Source organism: Corylus avellana, chromosome 7, assembly GCF_965113065.1.
Source record: "Corylus avellana chromosome 7, dhCorAvel1.hap1.2, whole genome shotgun sequence".
Lineage (NCBI taxonomy): Eukaryota > Viridiplantae > Streptophyta > Magnoliopsida > Fagales > Betulaceae > Corylus > Corylus avellana.
Genome location: NC_142496.1, coordinates 119,775 through 147,039, shown reverse-complemented (window position 1 = coordinate 147,039; position 27,265 = coordinate 119,775). Strand labels below are relative to the sequence as shown.

Sequence of the window (27,265 nt, the reverse complement as noted above, 5' to 3'; positions counted from 1 at the left end):
GCCCAAGCCCATGACCCCCGGCCAGGTCAAAATGAGGGGGGAGAACAGTTCCAGTGTTTTCAACGTATTTTCCGTAGAGGTAGTAGTACTGGAGGGGTTTTTTCTTCTTCCCTCTCTTTGTCAATTTGATTATTTCAAAACTTTCTTCCTTGGATATTTTTGAATTAATTATTTTTCTCCGGGGCGAGATTACAGACGATTGTTTCTTTTTGTTCCCAAATTCATTTAGATTGTATTCTCTGTTATGGAACATTTAGATTTGAACGATGTCAAGAATATTGATAAGAAGAGAGGCGGTTCTTGCATTTTGGCTTCTTCCAAGAAGAAGATATCAAGAAAGGCAGTAGCAGCAATGGTTGATCTCAAGCATTTGGATGTCCCTCTCGTCGCCACAACCATCCGTCTTGAGCCGGATCAGCCTTACACCATCGGTCGCAGCGGTCGCCTCTGTCAATTGGTCTTTGATGATCGTCGCGTCAGTAAGCAACACTGCCAAATCCTCTTTGACGCTTCCCTCTGTAAACTCTATCTTCTGGACGGAGCCTTTTCGTTTTCTCCTACTACTAGTAGCAGTGATAGTTGTTTTCTTGCTAATCAATGTGGGAATAGATTTGTACCTCTTCCTTCCGTTAATCCAGATTCTAGAGTCAGGGCTTCTTTGAATGGCGTTTTTGTCAATGGGGTTAGGATTAGAAAGGGCTTAGCCATGGAGTTGTCCGCAGGAGATGAGGTCCTGCTTGTTTGTGCAGATGATCAAGGTCTTTGTGGTTCTCGGCTTCCCATTGGTTTTCTTATTCGAAGGATTGTTTTTGAGGAGGAGATGCTTTTGCAAGGGTGCAATGATATTCCACTACCCATTGCCTCCCAGGGACACTCCCAGGGATCCGTATCAAGTGGCAAGTTCAACAAAAGGATTTTCGCTTTGAGGGCTAATAGTTCTGCCCCTTCTATATCAAAATGGGATCACCTTGTTGGAAGAGCAAACTCTCTTTCAACTTTGTGCAGAAACATATTGCAAAGTGATGATCCCATATCTTACATTCGACGGTGTCCTTTTTCTGTACAGTCGAGTCCAACTGTGGAGCATCCCGGTGAAAAAGTTGTGGCTGTAAAGGCAGACAGCAATCATCATACTGAGAATGTTTCTGTACGAGGAGACCGTTTTTGTCATAAAGAATATTTTGGAATTCCTTCTGAGAATGCTAAGATTTCATCATTGAATTCTGTGGGCAAGGAGAATCCTCCTCATTTTGATGGTGTCATGTGGCACGAAACTTGTGGCGATATTTGCCCACCACCTGGAAAGAGTTTTTACTTGAATCGCCTTGAAATTATGAACCAAAGTTTATTTAGCCATCGTGCTGTTGTTTCCTTGCCGGAACTTCTGCATCCCGTAGAAAGCATCTCGCAATTATTTATTGCGACGTTTACAAGCGATATCTTATGGTAGAGTAACCTATATCTTTCCATTGTTTTCCTTTTCTTCATTATGAAATTATCTTGCCTAGCCCCCCACCCCACTTTACTTTTCTTTTTTTTTTAAAAAAAAAAAAATTATAATGTTTTTGTTTTCTTTCAATAATGTTATCTCATAAGAATCTTGAACTTCTACAATCATGCTGTTTCTTGTTTCCATTTCTAAGTGAAGTTTCATCATAGGTTTGTATCATATTGTAAGATTCCCTGCCATATGCCAGTTACACTTGCTTGTCATAACACTGAGAGATGTTGGAGTGCAGGACCTGATAAAAGATCCTCTGTGCCATACCCAGATTTTCCAAACTTAGTTGTAGTGTAAGTGTTATATTCATGCTCTTCATTCTTTTAAGAGGAAAGATGTGTGCTTGGATGATTTGGAGCACACACCAAATTATGTCTTTTAATAATGAACAGTTTAGTCCATTTTGTTTTAATAGGTATCCCCCATTTCCTGATGCTGTAGCTTTTGGCAAAGACAGAAAGAAACAAGGCATTGCTTGCCATCATCCCAAATTGCTTGTTTCTCAAAGAGAAAATAGTATTCGCGTTATCATTACTTCTGCTAATTTAGTGGCAAAACAGGTGATCACTAAGCTAAAGATTTGTTATTTATGTTTTATGAGGTGTTCATTGCAATTGAACTTTGTTATGTTTGATGTAGGGCCGTACTATAAATCAAGTGCTGTGTTTAACAAATACGATATAGAATATGAATGTCTATGTGCATGCTGGACAGTTATTAGTGAAATATCAGTTGTAGTTCAAGGGTCTCAATAGTTTGAAAATTTGTTGCTTTAGACTGCTTTTGGAGAAGGTTTTGTTTTTTATTTTTGTTTTGTATATATTAGTCTGTTTTGCTGATTGATAGGACCCATGTGATGTAAATGTCTTGTAACATTGTGAATTTGAAGGGTAGTCTTTTAAGATTGTGACCTTGATGGCCTCTGCATGATTGATTGTATAAAGTAGATGAGAAGGGGTCACAAAGGGTCAAATTCACAGGCACTAGGATGTGGTTTTAATTAGTTTGTAATGTATTAAACACATATGTTCAATGAGAATGAAAGAAAAATTAGAGATGAAGTGAAGTGGATAGGAACATTGTATAATATTAAATCATGGGATGAACTGGGAGGTTTAGTAAATGTGTGGGATAGACCTTGGTGTGTGGGAGGGGATTTTAATGTAGTTTGACACCCGGGATAACGATTACGTGTGGCCAGACATACGCAAGCAATGATCGAATTTGCTGATTTTATTTTTGGGCAGAGGCTTATCGATCTTCCAATGGTAGGAGGGCACATCACTTGGTCGAATCGGCGTGCAAGGTCTAGACTTGACAGATTCTTGATATCTACAGATTGGGAGGAACATTTTCCAGATGTATGTCAGAAAAGACTGCCTATGGTACTATCAGATCATTTTCCAGTGATTTTGGAGTGTGGTAAGGGAAGAAGGGGTCGAATACGGTTTAGGTTCGAGAATATGTGGTTACAAGCGGAGGGTTTCATGGAACAGGTAAAGAGATGGTGGGACTCTTATTACTTCGAAGGTTACTCCAGTTATGTGTTGGCTCGGAAGTTGAAAGCTCTGAAAGGTGATCTCAAAAAATGGAATGTGGGGCTGTTTGGAGACATAGGAAAACACAAAAAGGAGTTGGAGGAGGTATTGGGCGGGTTGGATAGCATTGTCGAAAGCAGAGATTTAATGGAGGATGAGATAAGTAAGCAAGATGAGTGCTCTCAAAATTTAGAGAGGACACTTTTTCAAGAAAGGGTGAGTTGGAGGCAGAAATCTAGGGCACTGTGGTTGAAAGAGGGAGATCAGAATACAAAGTTCTTTCATAGGTTGGCAAATTCGCATAGGAGAAATAACACGGTTACGGCCATGATGGTGGTGGGAGTAGGACTGAGGATCCAGCAGTTATACAGGATCATATTGTGCAATTTTATAAAACTTTGAATTCGGAACAGTTTCGGGGGAGGCCAACCAGATTTTTAGCTCCTATGATGGAAAATTTAAATTCCATTGATGAAGGGGAGACTGTGGAAGGAGCGAGATTTTGAGGAAGAAGAGGTTTGTGAGGTGGTGAGAAAATTGAAGGGCGACAAAGCACCCAGACCGGATGGTTTTACTATGGCGTTCTTTCAGAAGTGTTGGGAGGTGATCAAGGAGGACATGATGGTGGTTTTCAAGGAATTTCACGAGAACGGTAAATTTGAGAAGAGTTTTAACGCTACATTTGTTGCGCTTATTCCAAAGAAAGTTGGAGTGGTGGAAATCAATGATTTTCGTCCTATTAGTCTTGTGAGTGGGGTGTATAAAATAATTTCGAAGGTTTTGGTTAGTCATTTGAACTCGGTGATGGGGAAGCTTGTGTCACCTACACAAAATGCGTTTATACCAAGTAGGCAAATATTGGATTCTGTTTTAATGGCGAATGAATGTGTGGATAGCTGGATTCGATCTGAGGAACCGGGTCTTATTTGCAAGTTGGATTTGGAGAAGGCTTATGATGATGTCAACTGAACTTTTTATTATATATGTTAGAGAGATGCAGTTTCGGGGAAAGATGAAGAGGTTGGATTTATCACTGTGTCTCTACTGTGCGCTTCTCAATGCTCATTAATGGAACACCTGCAGATTTTTTTAGTAGCTCTCGAGGAGTGAGACAAGGGGATTGTTTGTCTCCATTATTATTTGTGTTGGTGATGGAAGCGTTTAGTAGGATGATGAAGGCTATGGCGGAGAGAGAGCTGATGGCTGGATTTTCGGTGGGCTCGCGGCATCGTGAGGTCATTGAAGTGTCGTATTTATTGTTTGCAGACGATAGTCTTATATTTTGCGAGCCAAAGGTGGAACAACTTTGTAATTTGCGATGTTTGTTGCTGTGTTTTGAAGCGGTTTCGGTGCTGAAAATAAATTTGTCAAAGTCTGTGATTGATCCTATAGGTGAGGTGGGAGATGTGGAAGGCTGGGCAAATATACTCGAGTGTGGAGTGGAATCGATGACGTTTACATATTTGGGGTTACCTTTGGGTGCTCATTATAAGGACCCATTTATTTGGAATAAGGTCATTGAAAAGATGGAGAGTAAATTGGCAGGGTGGAAGCGGTTGTATTTATCCAAGGGTGGGAGACTAACGTTGATTAAAAGTACGCTCTCTAACATACCCACATACTATTTATCTTTGTTTCAAATCCCAGTGACAGTGGCGAAGCGTATAGAAAAACTACAAAGAGATTTCTTGTGGGGGAGGAATAGGTGATGAATTCAAATTCTACTTGGTAAATTGGTCCAAGATTTGCATGCCAATGGAGGTGGAGGGATTGGAGGTAAGGAATTTGATTCAGTTCAATTGAGCTTTGTTAGGTAAATGGCTGTGGAGATTTGCCAATGAGGGAGATGCGTGGTGGAGGAAATTAGTGGAGGTTAAATATGAGACGATGAGGGGTGGTTGGTGCTCCAAGGATGTAGGAGGACCTTATGGGGTGGGAATGTGGAAATGTATTCGAAGGGGTTGGGATACTTTTAAGCAGCATGTGCGGTTTGAGGTAGGAAATGGGTCTTGAATATTGTTTTGGCAAGATGTGTGGTGTGGGGAATTACCTTTGAAGACTCTGTTTCCCGCTTTGTTCAATATTGCATGTGCAAAGGAGGCATGGGTAGAGGAGAATATGGAGACTGTAAATGGTGCTATTCATTGGAATGTAATGTTTATTCGACCTATTCATGACTGGGAGCTGGGCGAGGTTTCAAGATTTTTTGAATTGTTGTATTCCCAACAGGTAAGGCATGGTGGGGTGGATAAAATTTGCTGGATTCCCTCGAAGAGAAAGAATTTTGAGGTGAAGTCATTTTATAAGGTGAAGATTAATTTAGAACCGGTGGATGGCCCTTGGAAGATTATTTGGAAGAGTAAAGCTCCTCCGAGAGTGGCTTTTTTCGTATGGACGGCGGTGTTTGGAAAAATATTAACGCTGGACAATTTACGTAAGAAAAACATTATTGTGACGAAGTGATGTTGTATGTGCAAGAAGAGTGGTGAATCTATTGATCATTTATTATTGCATTGTGAAGTTGCTTTTGAGGTATGAAACATGGTTTTTCAAATGTTTGGTGTTACGTGGGTGATGCCGGGTAGGACGAAGTATTGCTTGGGAAGTTGGAGAGGGCAAAGGGGTAAGCGTTCAGTTTTGCAAATATGGAGAATGGCTCCTTTGTGTGTAATGTGGTGCTTATGGAAAGAAAGGAATGGACGGAGCTTTGAGGACCATGAAACTGGACTTATAGAGTTGAAGAAAAGGGTGCTCCAAACACTTTTCTCATGGAGCGTATTGTGGCATGCTTCGCAAGTGTCAACGCTTGCAGATTTTCTTGATTTCTGTTTGTCATTTCCAGTTTAAGGCTTGTATTTGTGGGCCCTTTAGTATACTCCCTGTGTACATGGGTTGCGCCCCTTGCGCTTTTTAATACATTGATATTACTTATCAAAATAAAATATTTCTCTTTATTTTTCTTTTGTATAGTGTCACTCATTGTCTGTTACGTCTTTGCAGTGGAACAAAGTGACAAATACCATTTGGTGGCAAGATTTCCCTCGCAGAAGTTCACCTAATTATGCATCCCTTTTTACCCAAATTCATGACAGGGATACAAGTAAAGATGCAAAATCTGATTTTGCAGCTCAGCTGGCCAGATTTATAGCATCTCTTTTGACTGATGTACCCAGTCAGGCCCATTGGATTATTGAGTTGACAAAGTATGACTTTGGAGAGGCAGACGGATATCTAATTGCTTCAATACCTGGGATTCATTCTTACAGAGCTCTTGCTATGATTGAAAGCACACGATTTTTACCTGTGAGTGCATTCATTTGTGCTAAGATTGTGCCTGTGTTTATGAGGTGTGAAAAGCTGATTTTGCAGTTGTTGACATTTCCTTATATATAGATACGTATTTCTTTGTTGGTTTGTTCAATTAGAAGATTACTTCAAGGCTCACGAGCGGTAGCGCTGGATTCCCTTTTGGGTTTCGGGTGGGAGGGTTTTTGGTTTGGTCCTTGTGGGGTTGTGGGTTTTTGTGGGATAGTTTGGCAGTTGCTGTGTTCTTGTTGGTGTTGGGTTCCGCGGGTTCTTCTCGTTCTTTCCTTTTTTTTTTCTTTTTTTTTTTTGTTCTTTTTGCTTTTTGTGTCCTTTTTGTATACTTCCTGTATGCTTGGAGTGCCTACGCTTTTTATAAAGCTTTCTTGAAATTAGCTGTCAAAAAAAAAAAAAAAAAAAGATTACTTCAAAATCTCAGCTCAACCATAGGCTAAATTAATGCTTCTTTTATGTCAGTGTCTTCTTGGAAGTTCAACTTCCAACCTCAACCCTGGATACAAATTGTGCTAAAGCTTGTGTATTCTTTCATTCTATTGGTTTTTAAAACCAGAAGTATGTCATTGTTTTATTTTGTAAATGTACTGTTTTTTAGAAGGGCCCTTTTCAATTTATCACTGGAGCATTCCATTGATATTATAATTGGAGAGACTTGACAATTGTGGGTTTGAAGGGTGCCTGATAAGATGGGGTTTTAATTGTGTCATTTAACTCTTGTGACAGGCTAATCATTGGGCATCGTGGTCATTTGGTGTGAAGTTCCTTGGTTCAGTTGAAGCATCTGTTGTTGGTTTAAGTCACCTTTTTCGAACTGCTGCTGACTCAAATGGTGCACAGCTTAAGAAATTGGCTGCATTTCTTGGTAAATCTTGTGATAGAGCATATGGGATGTCAGAGATTGTTTTAAGAAGAAACAAAAATGTGCCTGCAGATGCAAATGCTGTGAGTGTTCTTGTTCCCAACCTGGACGAGTTCTCTGCGGGAGGTAGTATTTACAATGCTTTTTTAGATACATGTCTACGGTATAGTTCTAATGTTACCGAATGGTAATGGTATAGGAAAGATGTATTTTTTGGGTTTGGTCTGGCACTAAGAACTTTGAGGTAAAAAATTTCCGAGTTGTTGGAAGTTTGAAAGGGAATGGTTTTTGTTGGAATGGCATTTGGCCATGCGGAGTTCCTTTCCAAGGTGCATCGTCTTTTGGTTGGACTGCAGCTTTAAAAAGTTTTCCAGCAGCTTACAATCTAATCAACAGAAAAAGGAAAAGTTATTGTGGAATGGGTGTGCTACATGTGTAAGCATGAGGGGGAGTTGGTTGATCATCTTTCTTGCGTCATTTGTTTGGTATAATTGCATTTTATGGAATGTGCAATAGGGGATTAGGTAGAGGAATGTGCTGTGTTGCTTTGGGACAAGTTCCCCTCTGGTTTATGTGGTGCATTTGGATGATGGTAAAGGTCATGCTTTTGAGGTTTTTTTTTTTTTTTTTTTTTTTTTTTTTTTTTAAGAAAGGATTAAGATTATGTTCTAGAGAACTTTATCTTCTTGGCTCGCAGTCTACATGGTTTGATCCTTCTCTCTCGTTCTCTCTCTCTCTCTCTGTATTCTTTTAGATTTTCTTCGGGGTTTTTGATAAGGCGCTGATTGTCCCTGCCTCCCAGATAGAGAAAAGGGGAGTTGGACTCTTGTGTGCTTGCTGTGTACTATGGTCTCCCCTTTTTTCTACATAATTTATAATGATAAAAAAGTTCTTTGCAACACAATAGGTGTATTGGATGTCATTTATCAATATAATGTCTTCAGATTTAAAGCGGGGAACTAGAGGATGTACATTATAATTTACATTTAAGAAGTAGACATTCTCATAGAATTGGTACTTTGAGAATTACTTTATATGTTTCAATTGTTTATTGACCTCCGATCTTTTTGTTGCATATGGAGGGCTTTCTTGTGGAGCTTTAGTTTCTTTTTGATAAGTACTAGGCTTTTCAAGATAGTGTGGGGTAAGGTGGCTCTTAGGGGTATGATTGCCATACTCATAAGATTTTAAGTGTTATTACCCATTGAACAAGAATAACATTCTAAAGCACTTACCTCTACCCTGATCAATGCTCTCACATAGCATTGAAGGAAAGCACTTGCCTATATGTTTGGGCTCCCCTTGAGGTGTGCAGTAAAGCGTTTTTATCTTGCATGACTCACCTAAGTGCCTTTCTTTTTTTTTTTCTTTTTTTTTTTTTCTATATATATATATATATATAATAATTTATCTATTAGTAAGTGTATGGAACCATGGATGATCTTATCCTTTTTTTTTTTTTGGTTAAATACTCCAAACCCCCCTAGGGTTTTCCAACTTTATTTTTTCCCTCATGGGGTTTCATTTTTATCACAGGAGGTCTCTGTGGTTTTGATAAGTGACCAAATTAGTCCATCCGTTAGTTGACCGTTAGGACTGACACGTGGACCAATCAGACGTCGACACGTGGCACATATATTAATTTTTTAAATTTTTTTAAAAAAAAAAAATTAAAAAAAAATGTATATTTTTTAAAAAAATTAAAAAAAATGTATTTAAAAAAAAAAAAAAAAACGGAAAACATTGGGGGTGGCCGAGCCACCCCCTTGGCCATTTGGGGGTGGCTTGGGCACCCCCTTTGGCCATGGGGGTGGCCTGGCCACCCCCATCTGGCCGGATGGGGGTGGCCAAAACTACCCCCAACGGGTACTGGGGGTGGTTTCAGCCACCCCTTGGAGCCCAAGAGGGTGGCCGAGCCACCCCCAATTTTTTTTTTTTTTTTTTTTAATACATTTTTTTTAATTAAAAAAAAAAATTAATATATGTGCTATGTGTCGACGTCTGATTGGTCCATGTGTCAGTCTTAACGGTCAACTAACGGATGGACTAATTTGGTCACTTATCAAAATCACAAGGACCTCTTGTGATAAAAATGAAACCCCAGGAGGAAAAAAATAAAGTTGGGAAACCCTAGGGGGGTTTGGAGTATTTAACCCTTTTTTTTATTTTATGAATAATTATAATTTTATTTATAAAAGGGCAAAATCCTCGTACACAGAGTATACAAGAGAGCCAAGGCCCTAGCTACTACTACAATCTAGAAAACAAATCAAATCTACCAGATTCCCGAAGGGAAAGTTAGGAACATATACAATAGCCCAATCCAAAAGAGATATCAGAAAAGAAGATTTAAGGAGAAGCACATTGGTCTCACTATCCTCAAAGACGTTGATTCCTTTCTCTCCAAACGCTCCACACTGAGAGAGTGAGGATAACTTTCCAGATGGCCTCTTTGGGGTGTTCCTGCCCTTGAACTTTCTTATATTGGAGAAGCTATAGGATGGTACTAGGCATGACCTAGGAGAGCCTGAAGTTGTTAAAATCCTTGCTTGGGATATGTTTGCATGTTTTTGATACCTTGGATAGTGAAAGTTAAATTCCATATTAGATGGTTGAATTAGGAAGGTGTCTATGTGCCAAGTCCCAAATTGGTTTATACTTGGTAAGAGCATCTTCAGCAGAGTAGGCAAATCCCTCATAATAGGCAAATTTGACTATTATTTTTTCTCTCTCTCCAGGAGAATAGCCAAAAAATAGTTTTTCCTTCAAAGTTTGAACAGTGAATAGGGAAGAGCCTATTCTCTATTCACACTAGAACTTTTTTATTATTTTCTCTTTCACTCTCTCTCCCTCTTTGGTCTCTCTATCTCTCCCTCTCTCTGGAATGCCAACTTGGAGCATTGCTGGGTTCCACCAAACAGAAATTTAACCCCAAACTCTATTCACATTTGATTGGTTTCAACAAACAGGAAAAATCAACCCAGAATTTCACAACGAAAAAACCTTGATTAGCCATCAAATCCCCCCAAAAAAAATTCCAATCCCATTTTTAGCTAAAACGAGAAACCCAAAAGAAACTCAAGATAGGAGAAATACCTCTGGGTTTTTAGATAGAAGAAAAAACCCTTAACCACCCATTTGATTGTTTATACCTTTTACAACTCTTCCACCTTTTTTAAATTTTTTTCTTTCTGGGTTTTTTGCAATTTTTGCAGTACAACATGCGGAGAGAGAAGGAAAAGCCTATGCTGTCCATTATGAGAAGGAAAAGGCTGAAATAGAAAAACGATCGGCGGGGTTGGAGTTGTCGTTGGACCGTGTGAATTTTAGCTGAGAGAGAGAATTGGAAAAATATATATATATATTAAAAATAATTATTTAAAGAAAGTAGAGAGTGAAAGATATAATCTGCTAGAGTTGGTGATGGAAAAGGACTAGGCAAAATAGAAAAGAGAGCTTTTTGAGTAGCTAAAATGGCTATTGTTGCCGGAGATGCTCTAAGACCGGATTATATAAGTGACTAAGGAGTGCAAATTGTAATTTTTGACTAGTCCTTTTAGCGCATAGTGTAGATTTGACTAGCATTTCTCTAGGTTGTGTCATCATGTGGAATTGGTGAACTGCAACGCAAATGTGAGCCCTAATAAAGACATCAAAGATTTAAGTGGAAAAGATTGTGATACTTTGGATTATGAAAATTAAGTCCCAAATTGGATGGGTGGATTAGGAAGACATCACGTGTATGTGCCAAATCGCACAGTGGTTGTATACTAGGAGCAACTGGTTTATATAAGTGATTCTATGAACTCCAATTGTAATTTGACTGGTTCTTTTGGAGTGTAGTACATATGTGATTAACACTTTCATAGATCGTAACAATGTGCGTTATTAGTTATAACTTGTCTTTATCTTTCCTCCATATGTGTTAGGTTATTCATGTCATTAGCCACCAAGTAACACTTTTGCTTTGTTTCTTGCATTAGATTTTGTCCAACTTGGCTTCCTGCCTAGAATTGTTGCAAAATGGGTTTCTCCGCTGTGGGATATTGGATTCTTCAGATTCTCTGGATGTGTTTGTCCTAAAGAAGCACTTGCAGCTGCTTTAGGTGGAAATGGCATGAATATACAATTGATATTATATGTGTCACAGGTATGGTATTTCTGCCATTTGTTGGACATGTTTTTAGGACACGCAACTTGCAGCTTTATATGAAATGATGGCATGCTCTGTTTTTGGAGTAGGCATATATTAAAGACGGTGTTGACTTGTGCAGGGGCCTCATTTTCAAGATATTTCAAAAATGATGCAACCTAAACATGTTGTTGCATTATGCTCTCTAATTGCTTCAGTTCAAAGTAATTCAGGCCTATGGCGACTGCAAGAGGTAATGGTAATGAAGTTCGAAGAGCTTCACCTTGAAATTGTCCAGCTAATTATTTTCTTTTCATCTTTTAATCAAATTCCTGGTTAGATGTCGCGCCTTGTAGCCACTCTCCCATATCTTTTTAACTGATGTTTGTGCTTATTATGGCATATCTGTGTTTATGTGCCTGGACCATTAGAATGTCACTCTAAAGAAACTTTACCGATTTCAATGTTGAATTGGTTATGAGAAGTTTGAAGAAGTTCTATTTATGGATTCTTTAGCTGGTCTTGAATGTCTATTTGACATCTTTGTTAGAAATATGTGCTTGCAAATATATTCATAAAAAGCTGGTTTTCTCCCTGAATATCAGTTTTTGGCAGTGGCATATATAGGAAATAATTTCAACGATTTTAGACATGAGTCAAGCCAAAGTTCGGCCAACAAATCTTAGAGATATATTTCTTCCCTCACCATATTTGCCTTGCCAGAAGCTTTGTTGTTTGATTGTATTTATGTCAGCTGTAAAGAAAGTAATTTTTATGGCTTTCTTTAGTGTTTTTTCGTTTTATTTTTTACTTTATAGTTATGGCTCTATTAGCCAAATTGGGGTGAAATTTAATGAGACTGAGCTACTTAAATATGTATTGATTTTGTTTATTGTTAGGATTTTACATTGGTATTTTGGTCAATTTGATATCTTATGCAACCTATATAATAAAATGTGTGAGGTAGGCTACTAATGTTGAACGAGCCTACTCTTTCTCCATATGTTTTCATGCAAACCGATATACTTGGTATCAGAGCTTAGGGTTTAATTGCTCCTGGTATTTTTGATCAATTTAATCCCTTGGTAACCCAACCATTGTGGCTGAGTAACCCAACCATTGCAGTTTGGTCATGCCCAGTTGCAGTTGTTTGGTAATCTAACAACGTGGCTGGGCATAGCCCAACCATGGTGGCTCGGTAACCCAGCCACCACAGCTGGGTGTGGCCGAGTTATCCACCTACTGCAATGGTTGGGCGATCAGCCACCACGGCTAGGCAAGCATTAAAAAAAAAAATTCTTTGAGAGGAAGAGCTAAAAAAGGAAGAAGACTGCTAGAACACTTATACCAAAGAAAAAAATTCTGGTTGTGTTTTTAAGAATTAAAAAGTATTCTAAAAAACATTGCCAAACATTGCCGTAGTTTTGGATTTGGTTATTGTAAATAGTTAAAATGAGACATGCAATTTGCTTGACTAAGCTGTTTGCATTAACCTGTCCTGTTTGGTGAACCTCTATATAGTTACATTATTGTCAGAAACCCTGATGTTTGTCTTCTATTTGGTTTGTTCTGACTAGGTCTTAGGTCAATATAGATGGCCTGAATCGTTGGAGTCTGATTTCATTTATGGTAAGTGTATGTTTTATAGTCTTAATTTATATGAGGTTTTATAGAAATATTATTTTTTGCATTTTAATGTGGATATCAATTTAAATGACATTATTACTCTTCATTATTTTAGATCCTTAAACTATCCTTTTAGAGCACAATCACTAAAATCCTAATCTATGCTTGCTCGTTTGCCTTCATTTCATCTCTCTCTCTCTCTTGCATTGCCTAATCTCCAAGCCATACAAAATTCGAAAAAAAAAAAAAAAAAAAAAAAAAATCCCCAACAAAGTCAATGAAATCAAATCCCTATATTCCATCCCCAAATTCTTGAACTACCTTGCAACAATTGAAGAAAATGTTGCAGAGATCGAAGGTAGTTGATGAGATTCTGTCCCTGAGATCCAATGGGGTTGGGGAAGAGAGGTTTGAAACTATGTTTTACAGGGCGACAACATACAGGGACATGGAGAAGCTTCAAAGATTGGTGGAGTGCAAGGTTTGCTTGGTGTCATTAATGTTTTTTTTTTTTTTTTTTTTTTTTTCTTTCTAATAGTATATGAATATGAAGGGTAATATTGTCATTTAGAAATTACAGTTATGTAGTTCGATCCTGCATGGGGGCATTTGCGTCAAATACTTATTTTTTCCCTTTCTAGTTAGGTGTTCCTCCTTGTATACCTCCAGTGTACTAGGGGCGCCTCACGCTTTTAATAAAACCAGCTACTTACTTATCAAAAAAAAAAAGAAATTACAGTTATGTGGTAGAAATCATGTGCAGTCACATGATTAAATTTATAAAAAACTGTATTGGAAAATTCTATGACAAGGATTGATTTATCTCGAAAAGTTAATTATTCAAACTGGAATTTTAGGGACTAAATTGACATCCACATTAAAGTCAACGGTGATGCTTGTAAAGTTCCTAATTTCTATGCCAACATTTTAGAAAGACATTTGACAATTCTTGCTTTTCTTCTTTGTATCTGTTTGTTCTTAAGGTTCATCCTCAATTGGGTCGGCAGTCAATCCACAATTTCTAGCTGCATTCTCAACAGCTTCAGGAAAGAGATCATTGCAATCCTTCGAGTCTGAAGAGTCTGATCCAGAGGTCACATAATAGTTTTATGATTTGCTATAGATTTGCATGAACAAGGATGTTTGACATTGGTTTTAGCTGTTAACTTATGCTCTTGACAGTGGGGCTGCTGGAATGCTAGCCAAGAATTAAAAAGTCCATCCATTAGGATCATTTTCCCCACCATTGAAAGAGTGAAGAATGCCTGCAGTGGAATCTTGCCTTCAAAACGCATTCTTTGCTTCTCAGAGGTATGATAGCCTCTAACGATGTATTTGATATTTTATATCCTACTCGTAAGTAGGGTATTAAATGGGTTAAGTTGGGGTTAAATCATGGTTGGTAAATGAGCTGGTATGGCTGCAATTAATGGTGTTGTCAGCTGCAAGATGGATGAGATCCTAGGAAAAGAGAGGCAAAGGTAGAGCATGGCTTGTACTTTCTCTCTCAAGTCTAATACTCCCTTTTTACAACTGCATATACAATTTCACCCTAAAAATCATGAATTAAAACTCACAAGATTCTTCCCCTTATGTAACCTATCAAAAAAAAAAAAAAGATTCTTCCCCTTATGTTTATGCATCTATACACCAATAATCACCTTTTCTAATCCACGACTATAAGTAGGATCAACTGCTCATTTGGTTGGGATATCTTTTGTTATTAATGATATGTAACATCTGATATGTTAGTATGTTACATGTAATTTGAAATGTAAAATAAGAGTGACCAAACAGCATGTGTTCTATCATATACACTACACGATGATCTTTACCAGCTTAAGATATATTACCATTTTCAAACGATGTAATAAAGAAACTATCATTCATATTGTCTTCAAGTTTCTTAAGATCGAAAAAAAGTAATTATGGGTTCTCTTTTTATTTTTATTCTTTTTTCTATAATTCAAAGAAAATTAAATTTTGTGCTTCTTTTTGAATGTTCAGATGTTCTTTGAGAACTTTTGATTGAGGGTTAAATTTCGCTTTTAGAACATTGAAATTTTCAAATTTAACCTGGGACACAAAAATATGCAAACACCACGTATTTATTAGAATCTTCTTTGTAAAGGAAGCATGTGTTCACTAATCTGATTGTTCCTTTTCTTGAAGCTGATTTGAAGCTGACCAAAACATGATGCCTTTTCATGGGTTCGTTAGTCACTTGTATTCAGTGCTAGAACCCATGTAAGGTTGACAGGGAAAAACAGTTTTGTGGACTACTAACCATCCTCTTGTGGTGTTTCAGTTTTCATATCCACTGAAGTTATTGTTCCTTTTTGAGATATCAGATTCTTAGCATGCATGCTCTTGGCCTTTTCTTGTCTAACAAATCTACATTCTTGAAGAAGTAAAAGCATGTCTGTGTAATAAAAAAGATTTCCACTCCCACTTGAGTGTAGGTGCGTGGGTGGCGCGTGAGAGCTGTTTGGTGTTTGTTTAAGTTGATTGATTAGCGTCATGGCTGGTTCGAGGAGGTGGTCTGTGGAGTCCAAGGATTTTGAAGTGTTGATTAAGGAAGGGGTGTCAGGGGTGAGGATTTATGAGAGAAGTAAAAGGATCCAAAGGTCCATTTTCATGCAGAAGGATGACCTAGCTTGGCTGGTGCACATAGTGGAGGTATTGGTGGCAGTGGATAACTTTGAAGTCTTTTGGGATCAATCTAGAGCTGGGTATCCAAGAATAATCGCACAGAAATGTTCTAATAGGCATGGATGTTTTCTGATGGTTGAGGAATTTGGTGGAAGGAGCTCTATCATTATTCCAGAAGGACGTCGTGGTCAAGGGTGGGAACGCTTCATTTTGGAAGTGCGATTGGCAAACTCATCCCTTCGTGAGTATTGAGAGGTCAAGGAAGGTAAGAAAGTTAAGGTGATAAAGGAAAGAAGGAGTTATGCGGAGGCGCTGAGGTTGTCATCGAAGCCAACCGAGGAATGTTTCAATTCCTTTCCAGAACCGATAGCCAGGGTGCCAAGTTGGTTGAAGGATGCTTCTGTAGAGATGGAAAAGCAAGCGTTGGTTCCGACGAAGACCCATGTTTCAATAAGGAATCACGGTGGTTCCGGGGTGGTTCCGACGAAGCCTCACCTTCTAGAGAGGTCTTTCCAAGGCCCTGTAGAGGCTGGAATGCACATCTTGAAGGATGGAGAGAGAGTGGGGGATTCATTTAGAGCTCTGGCGAGTAGTCTCCAAACGCCGGCGATGTTGTCTGCATCGATTTTAGGTCCTGAACACATAAAGGGACGGGAGGGGAATGGGTGCCATGCTGGGCATACCTATTCTGGTGTAAGTTTCGAGCACCTCAACGTTAGGGAGACGTTGAGAAGATTGAAAGGGGAGGTTGACGTGGGATTGACAAAGATAGATCTGGTGATTAAGAAACTGGAGGACAGTGGGCCTGGGCAGGGAATTAGAGGTTCGATTGTCCAGCAAAAACCAACACCGAAAGGGAAGGAGAAGGTTGGGCTGGAGGGCAAAGTTACAAGGCCCAATAGAAGGCTTAAGGTGAAGAAGAAGGTGGCTTTTAAGCCTAAAGTCGTTTTGGGCTCAGGTGTGGGCCTTATCAATAGTCCAAGTCGTGCTGGATCAAAAAGTTTAAATTCCTCACTTGATTCGGATCCGACGTTGGAGATAGAGAAGGGCTCGAAGGCAAGCCCGTCGTCCTTGGCCGGAAGGGCTTCATCAGTGGTAGGAGGGGCTGCGTCAGCGGCAGGAGGAGCACCCACGGATGATTTCGGCACCTCTGCCTGGGGTCACGATGGGTCTCTGGCCGGAGAGAAGCCCAGCAACATGGATCCTTTAAGACAGGCGATCGTGGCTCAACCCACCGGCAAGGGTAAAGCTCTGTTGACGTACAGGAGGAAGAAGTTTGGGCCGCAGATGTGGGACGCTGCCCTGGTGGGTTAGCAAGAAGCATCATCCTCGGTTGGTGGGCTGGTGAAGGGGATTCTTTGGTCGAAGCCGGTGTCTACTCAGAGGGTTCCGGAGACGCAATCATCACCTGAGAATTCTCAGCGTTCGCCTGAGTGCCCCTTGGAGGCCAGCGAGGCTGGGGAGGGCATGGGCTCGGCCAGGGCTCAGTCTATTTTGCCGGAGACATTCTCTTGTCTGAATCTTGGGTTGGTTGGAGTGGGTTGTTCGTCGGAGGCTTCCTGGGGGGAGGCTATGGGTCTAGGTTTGTCGTCGGTGGCGAGGCTGAGATCGCCTGTGTCGTCGGTTCCTATTGAACAGGAAGGTGCTGTACGTGTGCCGGCGATGGAATTCATTGGGCCTGGATCAGATATGGATGAGAACAGTATTCCGGAGACAGTTGGGTTGGAGGAATTAGGGTCAGAGAAGGTTTCTTCTAGCTGGTTTGTTGAAAGTTGTCTTAATTTCTGTTTTAAAATTGGTGTATCTGATGAGGGGAAAAAGGAGGAGTTGGCGGCTTTGTTTAATTCTATTGAAGCTTCTAGAGTGTAGTTTGATTCTGATTTGGGAGGCATTTTTGCCAATGATCCTGCTCCTAAAGGAACCAAGGAGCTAAAGGGGTTAGGTTGTTCCCTTATTTTTGACAGGGGCCAGACGGAAATTGTGCAAGGTAGGGGCAAAGGGAGGGGTTGATATGGTGGATTATGAAGCTAAACATCAATGTTTAAGGGGTCTAATGGTATGTCTGGGGGTATGTTGTTGATGTGGGATAGGAGGGTGGTTGAGAGTAAGGAGGAGTGTGTGGGGCATTTCACCCTAGCGTGCTCTTTTCAAAATGTGGAGGATAACTTTGTTTGGGCATTTGGGGGGGTGTGTGGCCCGAATGATGATGTGGAGAGAAGGATCCTTTGGGAAGAGCTGGTTGGTTTGCTGAATGTGTGGGAGGTCCCTTGGTGTTTTGGTGGGGATTTTAATATTGTCCGTTTTCCCAGTGAGCGTTCTAGTGTCTCTTATTTTTCTTCTGGCATGATGGATTTCTCGGACTTCATATCAGAGAACAGTTTGGTGGACATTCCGTTGATGGAGGGTCAATTTACTTGGTCAAATAATCAAGAGAATGAGATTTGGTCTAGAATTGACCGGTTCTTACTCTCCACGTATTGGGAAGATCATTACCCAGCGGTGTCACAAAGACTTCAACGCCTGCTTTCCGATCATTTCCCTTTATTACTGGATTGTGGGTCTCCTTGCGGAGGTAATAAGTGTTTTAAATTTGAAAATATGTGGCTTAAATCCGAAGGGTTTGTTGACAAGGTCGAGTTTTGGTGGGGGTCTTATTCGTTTGAAGGCTTACCTAGTTTTGTGTTAGCTAATAAGCTAAAATCCCTTAAACTAGATTTGAAAAAGTGGAATGAGGAGGTGTTTGGTGATATTGGGAGGAAAAAGAAGGAGTTGTTGGGAGGAATTCATGAGTTGGATGCTTTGGCAGAGTTGAGGGGCTTAGTTCAGGAGGAGAAGCTTAGAAATGCGGATATGTCGAAAGAATTGGAGAATACCTTGTTGTGTGAAGAAATTCATTGGCGCAAAAAATTGAGAGCTTTGTGGTTGAAGGAGGGGGACCGTAATACTCGGTTTTTTCACAAGGTGGCTAATTCTCATCGTAAGTATAATTGTGTGGAAATGCTCCGTATCAATGTGTCTTATCCGACGATCCCACTGAGGTAAAAGATCATATTGTGCAGTACTATCAAAGCTTATACTCGGAGCAAAGCACTTGGAGACCTAGAATGGATAACCAGCCTTTTTTGTCCATTGATGAGGAGGATAATAGTTGGTTAGAAAGAGATTTTGAGGAAAATGAGGTATGGGAGGTGGTAAAAGGTATGGAGGATGACAAGGCACCGGGTCCGGATGGCTTTTCCATGGCTTTCTTTCAAGCTTGTTGGGGTGTAGTAAAACATGATGTTATGGCGGTTTTTGCTGAGTTCCATCGTAGACGTCAGTTGGTGAAGAGCTTGAATGCAACCTTTATTTCCTTGATTCCGAAAAAGGCGGATGCGGTGGAGATGAAGGATTTTCAGCCCATTAGCTTGGTGGGAGGGGTGTACAAAATTGTTTCTAAGGTACTTGCCAATAGGATGAGAACTGTTTTGGGTAAGATCATTTCCAACTCTCAAAATGCTTTCATCGAGGGTCGTCAAATCCTAGATTCTGTGCTCATTGCAAATGAATGTGTGGATAGTCGTATGAAATCAAGGGTGTCAGGTGTTCTTTGCAAATTGGACTTGGAAAAGGCTTATAACCACATAAATTGGGACTTCGTTTTGTATTTGCTGCATCGGTGAGAGGTGGAGGGCTTGGATAGAGTGGTGTATTTGGTCGGTAAGATTCTCCATTCTTGTGAATGGTTCTCTGGAAGGCTTCTTTAACAGTTCGAGGGGAATTCGGCAAGGGGATCCTCTCTTTCCGTTACTTTTTGTGCTTGTTATGGAGGCCTTGAGTAAGACAGTGAATGCGACTGTTGAGCAAGGCTTTTTGACTGGTTTCTCTGTGGAAGACAGGGTCTTCTCGGAGTTGGTGGTTTCTCACTTTTTATTTGCTGATAATACTTTGATTTTTTGTGAAGCTTCTCTCGAGCAAATCTGTTATGTGCGCCTTATTCTCTTATGTTTTGAAGTTGTTTCGGGTTTGAGAGTTAATCTTGGAAAGTCAGAAATTGTGGCTATTGGTGAGGTGGAGAACATTGGGGCTTTAGCTAATATCCTTGGGTGTAGTGTTGCTGCTTTGCCTATGAAGTATTTGGGTCTGCCTCTTGGGGCGTCGTATAAGGATATGGTTATGTGGAATGATGTGATCGAAAAGATGGAGCGTCAGATGACGGGTTGGAAGAGAATGTATCTCTCTAAGGGAGGTCGTTTAACTCTCATTAAGAGTACGTTGTCTAATCTTCCGACTTACTTTTTATCTCTGTTTCCAATCCCTATGAGTGTAGCAAAAAGGCTTGAGAAAGTCCAAAGAGATTTCTTGTGGGGAGGAATGGGATATGAGCCTAAGTTGCATCTTGTAAGTTGGAGTCAAGTCTGTTGTCCCCTGCACTCTGGTGGTCTTGGCATTCGGAAGATGCGTCAGTTTAACCAAGCTCTCTTGGGGAAATGGCTTTGGAGATATGCGAATGAGAGTGAGGCTCTTTGGTACAAGATTATCAAAGCTAAGTATAAAGAGCAGGATGGTGGGTGGTGCACGAAGGAGGTTTCGAGCTCTCATGGTGTGGGTTTATGGAAGCATATTCGACAAGGTTGGAACTTCTTTGCCAAAGGTATTCGGTTTGAGATGGGGGTGGGTTCGAAAGTTCGTTTCTAGCATGATATTTGGCGTGGAGAACATTCTTTGAAGCATGTCTTCCCGTCCCTATTTAGTATTGCTAGATACAAAGAAGCTTGAGTGAAGGATAATTTTACTTGGAGGAATGGGGTTGTCGAGTAGAATGTCATTTTTGTGCGACCCGTCCAGGATTAAGAGATGGAAATGGTCCTTTCTTTTTTTGATCGGTTGTACTCTTGCAAGATCTCCTTAGGGACTGTGGATCCTATTCGCTGGTCCTTGTCTAAAAAGGGTAAGTTCGAGGTAAAGTCGTTCTTCAAGGCCTTGTCCAACATTGACCATGAGGTGTTTCCTTGGAAGAGTATCTGGCGTACTAAGGTGCCATTGCGAGTGGCTTTTTTCGGATGGACTGCGGCCCTAGGCAAAACTCTGACTCACGATAATTTGCGTAAGAGGAACTTTGTGGTAATAGAATGGTGTTGTATGTGCAAGAAGACCGGAGAGTCAATCGATCATCTTCTTCTTCACTAGGAGATTGCAAGTGCTCTTTGGCATACTATTTTTAGTAGGTTTGGTTTACTTTGGGTCATGCCTTGCATGGTAAGGGACTTGTTCGATTACTGGTGGTCGGGAGGGCGTTCTCGAAGTGCGGTGGTGTGGATGATGATCCCTCTTTGTCTTATGTGGTGTATATAGAACGAAAGAAATGCTAGATGTTTTGAGAATTCCACTAGGACTTTAGAGGAACTTATTCATTTTTTCTTTTTTACGCTTTACTGTTGGACGACCGCTTGGCTAGCTCCTTTAGTGATTAGTTTTTCTGACTTTCTCTTTCACTTTTCTCCCTTTTAGGCGCTCTCTTTTTATACTCCCCATGTATGTGGGTTGCGCCCCTCTGCGTTTTTGTTCTATATCATTATTACTTATCAAAAAAAAAAGGAAGCAAGTATTAAGTGTATAAAATAAGATTGATTATTATGATTTTCCAATTACTTTAGGTTTTGTAAACATATGTGAAGAGCACATGAGTGACAATTGTCTTGTTTTGTAATCCATCATATATTTCGTCTCAGTTTATTTATTTATGAATAATTTTCTATTCAGAGAACATGGCAAAGGTTGAGGACTGTAGACATACTTCATGACGCCATTCCTCATCCCTACAATAGAGTAGGGCATCCAATGCATGTCAAGGTAAAAATATTTTCTTCTTTTCAAATGAATTGAATTTTTGTTGTACGAATAATCTCACGAAGCTAGTTTCTTTATTCACCACAAAGTGATGTGATACAGCAAACAAAGGCCAATACAAGAGATACCCTAGAGGCTTTGTCCTGTCTTTTTCTTTTTTTATTTATTTATTTTTTATTAATTTTTAACTTTTTTTTGGATGTGGCATTATCATGAAAATTGATACTTTGAAACTGTCATGCTGTACTACTACAGGATATTTATTTTAGGAGGGTAACCTAAGAGCTTTTAGCATTATGCTGTAAATAAAGTTTGAATATTCTGAAGGGAAATTGTCCTATAAAGGCCTGAGTTTTATCCTTGTGACAAACAAGAGTCTAAGTTTCTAATTTTGACAATTAAAGGCCTGAGTTTTTCCCCTATGCCAATTAAGTCATTTCGTTAAATTTTTGCCTGCCTCTCAACAGAAAATGTGCCAGCTGTCAACTTCGCTATGTCAAACAAACTAAATCCTTACACATGAATAAAAGGACATATCATTTACTCCAATTAGTGAAACACGTCTTATATCTTCGTCTCTGTGACACAAACATGTAAAGACATGTCAGTGCTACTTGGAAAAAACCTCTCTCTAACTTAATGATCTCTCTCTCTCTCTAACAAAAGAAGAAATACCCACCTTTGCCCTAATTCTCTGATGCAATGTGATTTAGTGGGATGCAAAGAAAACAGTAACAAGAAGGGATAGATAATTCTAGATCTTGAGTCCATCAAAGATCTAAGAATTCTTCTCAAAATGCTAGAGTTTATCTAGGGTTTCAAGGAAAAAGATGAAACTCAACTCAGAGTATTCTCATTGATAAAAACTCATATAATCAAAAGCTACATTCTAGGGTCTATAAAACATGTATATATTGGCCCCCAAACCCTAAACCTAATTATAATGCGAAATTAAGTCAGTTTAGACTTTTACACTGGCCGTTCAGACGGGACATACCCCCGTTCGGACGGTCACCCAAATAACTGAAATTAAAGTATGTAAAACAATTGAAAACTAAGTAAATATTGAAACATAACATGGGGCCATTCGGACAGCTTGCGAACGGGATGCGAACGGACGTCTCGGGTTCTACTATGGTAACTTCTAGAAAAGGCCTGTTCGGGGCTCTTTTGACCCAGTAAACATCGGAGTTAGCAAACTCTCGTGAAACATGACTTTGTAGATCTTTAAGTTAAGTTTCCAACGTCCCGAAGCTTGCTCTAATCCGAGGTCTGAAACTCTAGATATAGCCTTTTTAGTAGGACTCGTCAAGTGCGAATTTTCACTTTTCTTTATGGAATCCTTAGCTTTTTGGTCTACATCATCTTTCCCAGGTTTGAGAGAATTCATCCTCGAATTCACACTCTCATTATTGAAGTCCGTAGGGAGTAAGCTCCACCCATTCCCCCCTACATCACTCTCTCTCGGTCAACAACTCTAGTCGACACTCGCTCCATTTCTCCTTCTCTCTCTCTCTGTGCTTAATGTGGTGTATTTGGAGAAAATACTATGCTAAAAACTTCGAAGAATGTGAGAGAACGATGACAAACTTAAAAGCTTTTATGTTCAAGTTTCTTTATCATTAGGTGGCTGCTTTTATATATGTGTGTGCACGTGTGTGTATATATATATATATATATATTTAATTTCTCAATGTGTAATTTTTTTAATTGAGTGTTTTTCTTGCATATTTTCCATGTGTTTGAGTGCTTCTTTATGAGATTGTATTACTTATCAAAAAAATAAAAAGAAAAGCCAACCATTTTGAGGCGCAAAGGAAATCTGATGCTTGATTTTTTGTGTTGGGGGATGGTGGTCAAAATGGTTGAATGCTTTAGTTTAGTTGGTCTAATATTCTAAAGGCTTTATTGGGGCTCTCCGCCACCCTTTAGCCATTGGGGGTGGTTGCGCCAGCAGCCCTGCCCCTTTTCACTTTGCATCAAATATCTGAACTGCTCGACAAATAAAACTCTCAAATCCTTTCCCTTTTTAAACAACTCTTGATCACTGAAAGTCATGCCATCGCTGATGATGACGATAACCTAGTTTTGTCTGAGTCGAACCTAAAGAGGCACTTCCGATTAGTCAAGCGCAGGCTTGCAAAATGTGCCGATTGGCTTTGTTTCTGGTGGTGGTGGAGAGAAGCAGAAATGGGGGCGGCTGCAGAAGATTGAGAATTCGAGGACTGAGCCAATGGCAGAGCATAAGGCCAAACCAAATGTTCCAGCCAATTTCTTTGTCGGCGAGGGGAGGAAGAAGCGAAAGCTAGGGAAATTGCAAATGAACGAGAATCCAATGATCAGGAGCTGTTAATCCAAGGCAGAGATGGTTGTAGCGGAAGAAGAGGTGGTGGTGGTGAACATGGAGGGGGTGGTTGGCCTACCCCAACTACACCCTTGGGTGACCGACAACCTTTTGAAGTTTAGGGGGTGATCTTTAGGGGGCGCATGACCACTATAAGGGGTGTCCTCTGAACTGCTCGACAAATAAAACTCTCAAATCCTTTCCCTTTTTAAACAACTCTTGATCACTGAAAGTCATGCCATCGCTGATGATGACGATAACCTAGTTTTGTCTGAGTCGAACCTAAAGAGGCACTTCCGATTAGTCAAGCGCAGGCTTGCAAAATGTGCCGATTGGCTTTGTTTCTGGTGGTGGTGGAGAGAAGCAGAAATGGGGGCGGCTGCAGAAGATTGAGAATTCGAGGACTGAGCCAATGGCAGAGCGTAAGGCCAAACCAAATGTTCCAGCCAATTTCTTTGTCGGCGAGGGGAGGAAGAAGCGAAAGCTAGGGAAATTGCGAATGAACGAGAATCCAATGATCAGGAGCTGTTAATCCAAGGCAGAGATGGTTGTAGCGGAAGAAGAGGTGGTGGTGGTGAACATGGAGGGGGTGGTTGGCCTACCCCAACTACACCCTTGGGTGACCGACAACCTTTTGAAGTTTAGGGGGTGATCTTTAGGGGGCGCATGACCACTGTAAGGGGTGTCCGGATTAAGCTGAAAATTCTTAACACAACCTGCGAATCCAACACTAACCCAACATGAAATTCGCAGGTTATGGTTTTTTATAATTCGGTTCCCCTAATTAACATGTTTAATAAATGGGTCAATCTCGGGTTAACTCACTTAATGCATGGATGACCCGCATAACCTGTATAAATATAAATTAAATTATACATATTTTTTACAATTAAAAAACAAAACCCCCTAAAAGAGAAAAAGCTAAACCTTAAAGTACTCGACACCACCACAATGCCGCTTCAGCTTCTCTAAGACTAACATTTCTCTGATAGAGTGATTCTCATTCTCTCTTGAACTCTTCTCTTCCACTCTATTTAAGACTTGAAACAACACCCACTGATGGCTGACCCACAGTGACATATGGAGATTCATATTGAGATCAATGTTTTTTTTTTTTTTTTTAAAGGGATGTTGTGATCAATGTTGGGCTGGGGTCAAAGATCACAAAAATTACTGATCGATTCGATGATCTTGTAATGCAAGAAGTGGATTTCAGATTGAAAGAAACTGACGATGGGAGGTCATATAGGAAAATGAGGATACTGGCGCCAACTTTTATAGTGACTGAACCGCGTGTTTATGGCAAGGACAAATAGAAAGAGGTTGTACTTGAATTGTTGCTGAGTGAAATATGTAGAGATGCTCAAGTCTTTGTGATGCCCAACTTTTATTCAATAATGAAAAATGGAATATCTTTTTTGATGTAAGAGCATGGGCTTGCGTTTTTTAAGATTTTGATGTTGTTAGAGGGGCAAAAGCAATTTTGAAATCAGTCACCTATGAAAGCTTTTATTTGAATTTGTGGAGATTCATAGTGGTGACATAAATGATCTGAACAATTTTGAATCTCCACTTGAAGTTTGTGGAGATTCATAGTAATAACTTAAATGTCTTTGTTTCATTTAAATTCATATATAGTTCGAAATGGGTCGTGTGTTGGTCAACCTAGTACAACTTGTTTATTAAATGGGTTATATAGGTTGGGTCGTGTTGGGTTAACACAATACAACCTGTTGATTAAGCGGGTTATACGGATCGGGTCGGACTACCCACTTCTTTAAATGGGTCGTGTTGGGGTTGCTGGGTTTTGACATGTTTAAGTAAATAGGTCATGTCAAGGTTGACCCATATTAGGTTGAACTGTAAGTCGACCTAACATGAACTTGATACACCAACACAAATTGCTTATCCTATTCAGGACGCTCATTAATTTTTTTAGATTTCTTTTTTTCATTACTTTATTGCTGTCGTGACTCAATTCAGACACTTCATTTTGAATGAACAGCCTGGATCCTTTGAATTGCAGCCCCTTGCAATTCCTAGAAATTGCAGGAGCCCTCAATTTGCTTGTGTGGCTCTGATTTCGTCACTCACACTTTCAGGCGTCATCATGTTGCCATTCTTCTTTATTTTGTCCTCATTTTTAGTTTACAACATCAAATCAGATGCAGATAAGGAATCACTGTCTGCTTAAGTTTATGCAATGGTTTCATTAATGTGTAAGTGACGAAGAATAACAAAGCACCTGCATGTCAGACTCTGCAGCCAGTGCAATGATATGAAGTGCAGAAAGAATTCGTCTTTTACAGCCGATTATTTGTCTGGTTGTAACTGCAATACTTGGATTGAGCTGCATTTTTAACTTTAACTTCACATTTTAATTTATGTCCAAGTGTTGTCTCTGTTTACTATATTGTGGTCATCCTTGTTGACATCAGCCAATGCTTGGACACATTGTTCATATAAAACCAGAAAGATAATGTTGTATGCAGGTGGCACGGAGACGTTTCCAGTCTAAGAAGGATGCACCTTCCTTTGGTTGGGTTTATTGTGGGTCACATAATTTCAGTGCAGCTGCCTGGGGACGACCAATTTCCAATCCATTTGGTTGTCAGGATAATGGATTTGAAAAAGGCAAGTCACCGTTGGGTAGGAGGCTTCACATATGCAACTACGAACTTGGGATCATATTCATCTTTCCCCCAACAGAGACAAAGGGTGGCACTGACAAAAATTGTTCAAACTTGGATGATGTTGTTTTGCCTTTTGTTGTGCCTGCTCCAAAATATGGGCCTAGAGATAGGCCTGCAACAGGGCAGGCTATGAGGGAGGCGTTAGCTGAACTTACTGAGCAAGAGAGAAAGAGAGATGTAGAAATAGCTGCAGCAGAAGAGATGATGGAAGAGATCCCAGATGAAGAAGAGGAAGCAATTGAGGCAACCAATTATTTTGTAGAGAAGGAAGAGGAGAAGGCTTATGCGGAGATGTTGTGGAGCCAGGTTGACTCATCACAGACTTGTTGAACCACCTACCGAGAGGAAAGGTTTGATTGCTGGGGAGCAGAAAGCTATAGTAATCCAGTGGCAGTGCCGTATGGTTTGTAGTTGGGTGTATATATCCTCTGGATATTGGGATTATGTTGATTATATATATCATTTCGATATTAGTTATAAAGCATTGTATTTTTCCAAAACAATGAATCCCCAACACTTCCGTTTAGATTCCAGTTTTTAGCCCTTTTTTAAAAAAAAAATTAATTGTAGATAACAGATTTTTTTTTTCAAAATTGTCCATGTGCGAAGTTGTGTTTAGCATGAAGCAGGAAAACTTATCAAATAAGAATTATTCTCCAAATTACCCTTGCATGGCCGGCTGGCCCAGCCCGGCCACTTCAAGTCACCATAGCATTGTGTTTTTCTATAAATAAAACATGCCAAGCCTTGCCATTTCATACAAAGTTTCA

General features: G+C 39.9%; 1 protein-coding gene across 3 annotated transcripts; it reads left to right on the top strand.

Annotated features, from left to right (window-relative positions):
* The first annotated feature begins 94 nt into the window (after nt 1-94).
* LOC132185032 (forkhead-associated domain-containing protein / FHA domain-containing protein) lies at nt 95-27,029 on the top strand. 3 transcript variants are annotated; one of them, XM_059598849.2, is made up of 12 exons: nt 95-1,446; nt 1,660-1,794; nt 1,917-2,061; nt 6,040-6,342; nt 7,084-7,345; nt 11,203-11,369; nt 11,494-11,604; nt 12,929-12,980; nt 13,961-14,070; nt 14,160-14,288; nt 21,372-21,461; nt 26,295-27,029. In XM_059598849.2, exons 1-12 carry the CDS (start codon nt 245-247, stop codon nt 26,823-26,825), a joined length of 3,237 nt encoding a protein of 1,078 aa, XP_059454832.1. In that variant the 5' UTR covers nt 95-244; the 3' UTR covers nt 26,826-27,029. The 3 variants fall into 3 exon arrangements, with proteins under 3 accessions (XP_059454832.1, XP_059454830.1, XP_059454834.1); XM_059598847.2 differs by having other exon boundaries at nt 1,899-2,061; XM_059598851.2 differs by lacking the exons at nt 21,372-21,461; nt 26,295-27,029 and having other exon boundaries at nt 1,899-2,061; nt 14,160-14,294.
* The last annotated feature ends 236 nt before the right edge of the window (nt 27,030-27,265 follow it).

Coding starts and splice junctions, on each gene's coding strand:
- LOC132185032 (XM_059598847.2), top strand. CDS start 245: ATGGAACATTTAGATTTGAACGATGTCAAGAATATTGATAAGAAGAGA. Junction 14,071..14,159: donor CTGAAGAGTCTGATCCAGAG/GTCACATAATAG, acceptor TGCTCTTGACAG/TGGGGCTGCTGGAATGCTAG. Junction 14,289..21,371: donor GCATTCTTTGCTTCTCAGAG/GTATGATAGCCT, acceptor TTTTCTATTCAG/AGAACATGGCAAAGGTTGAG.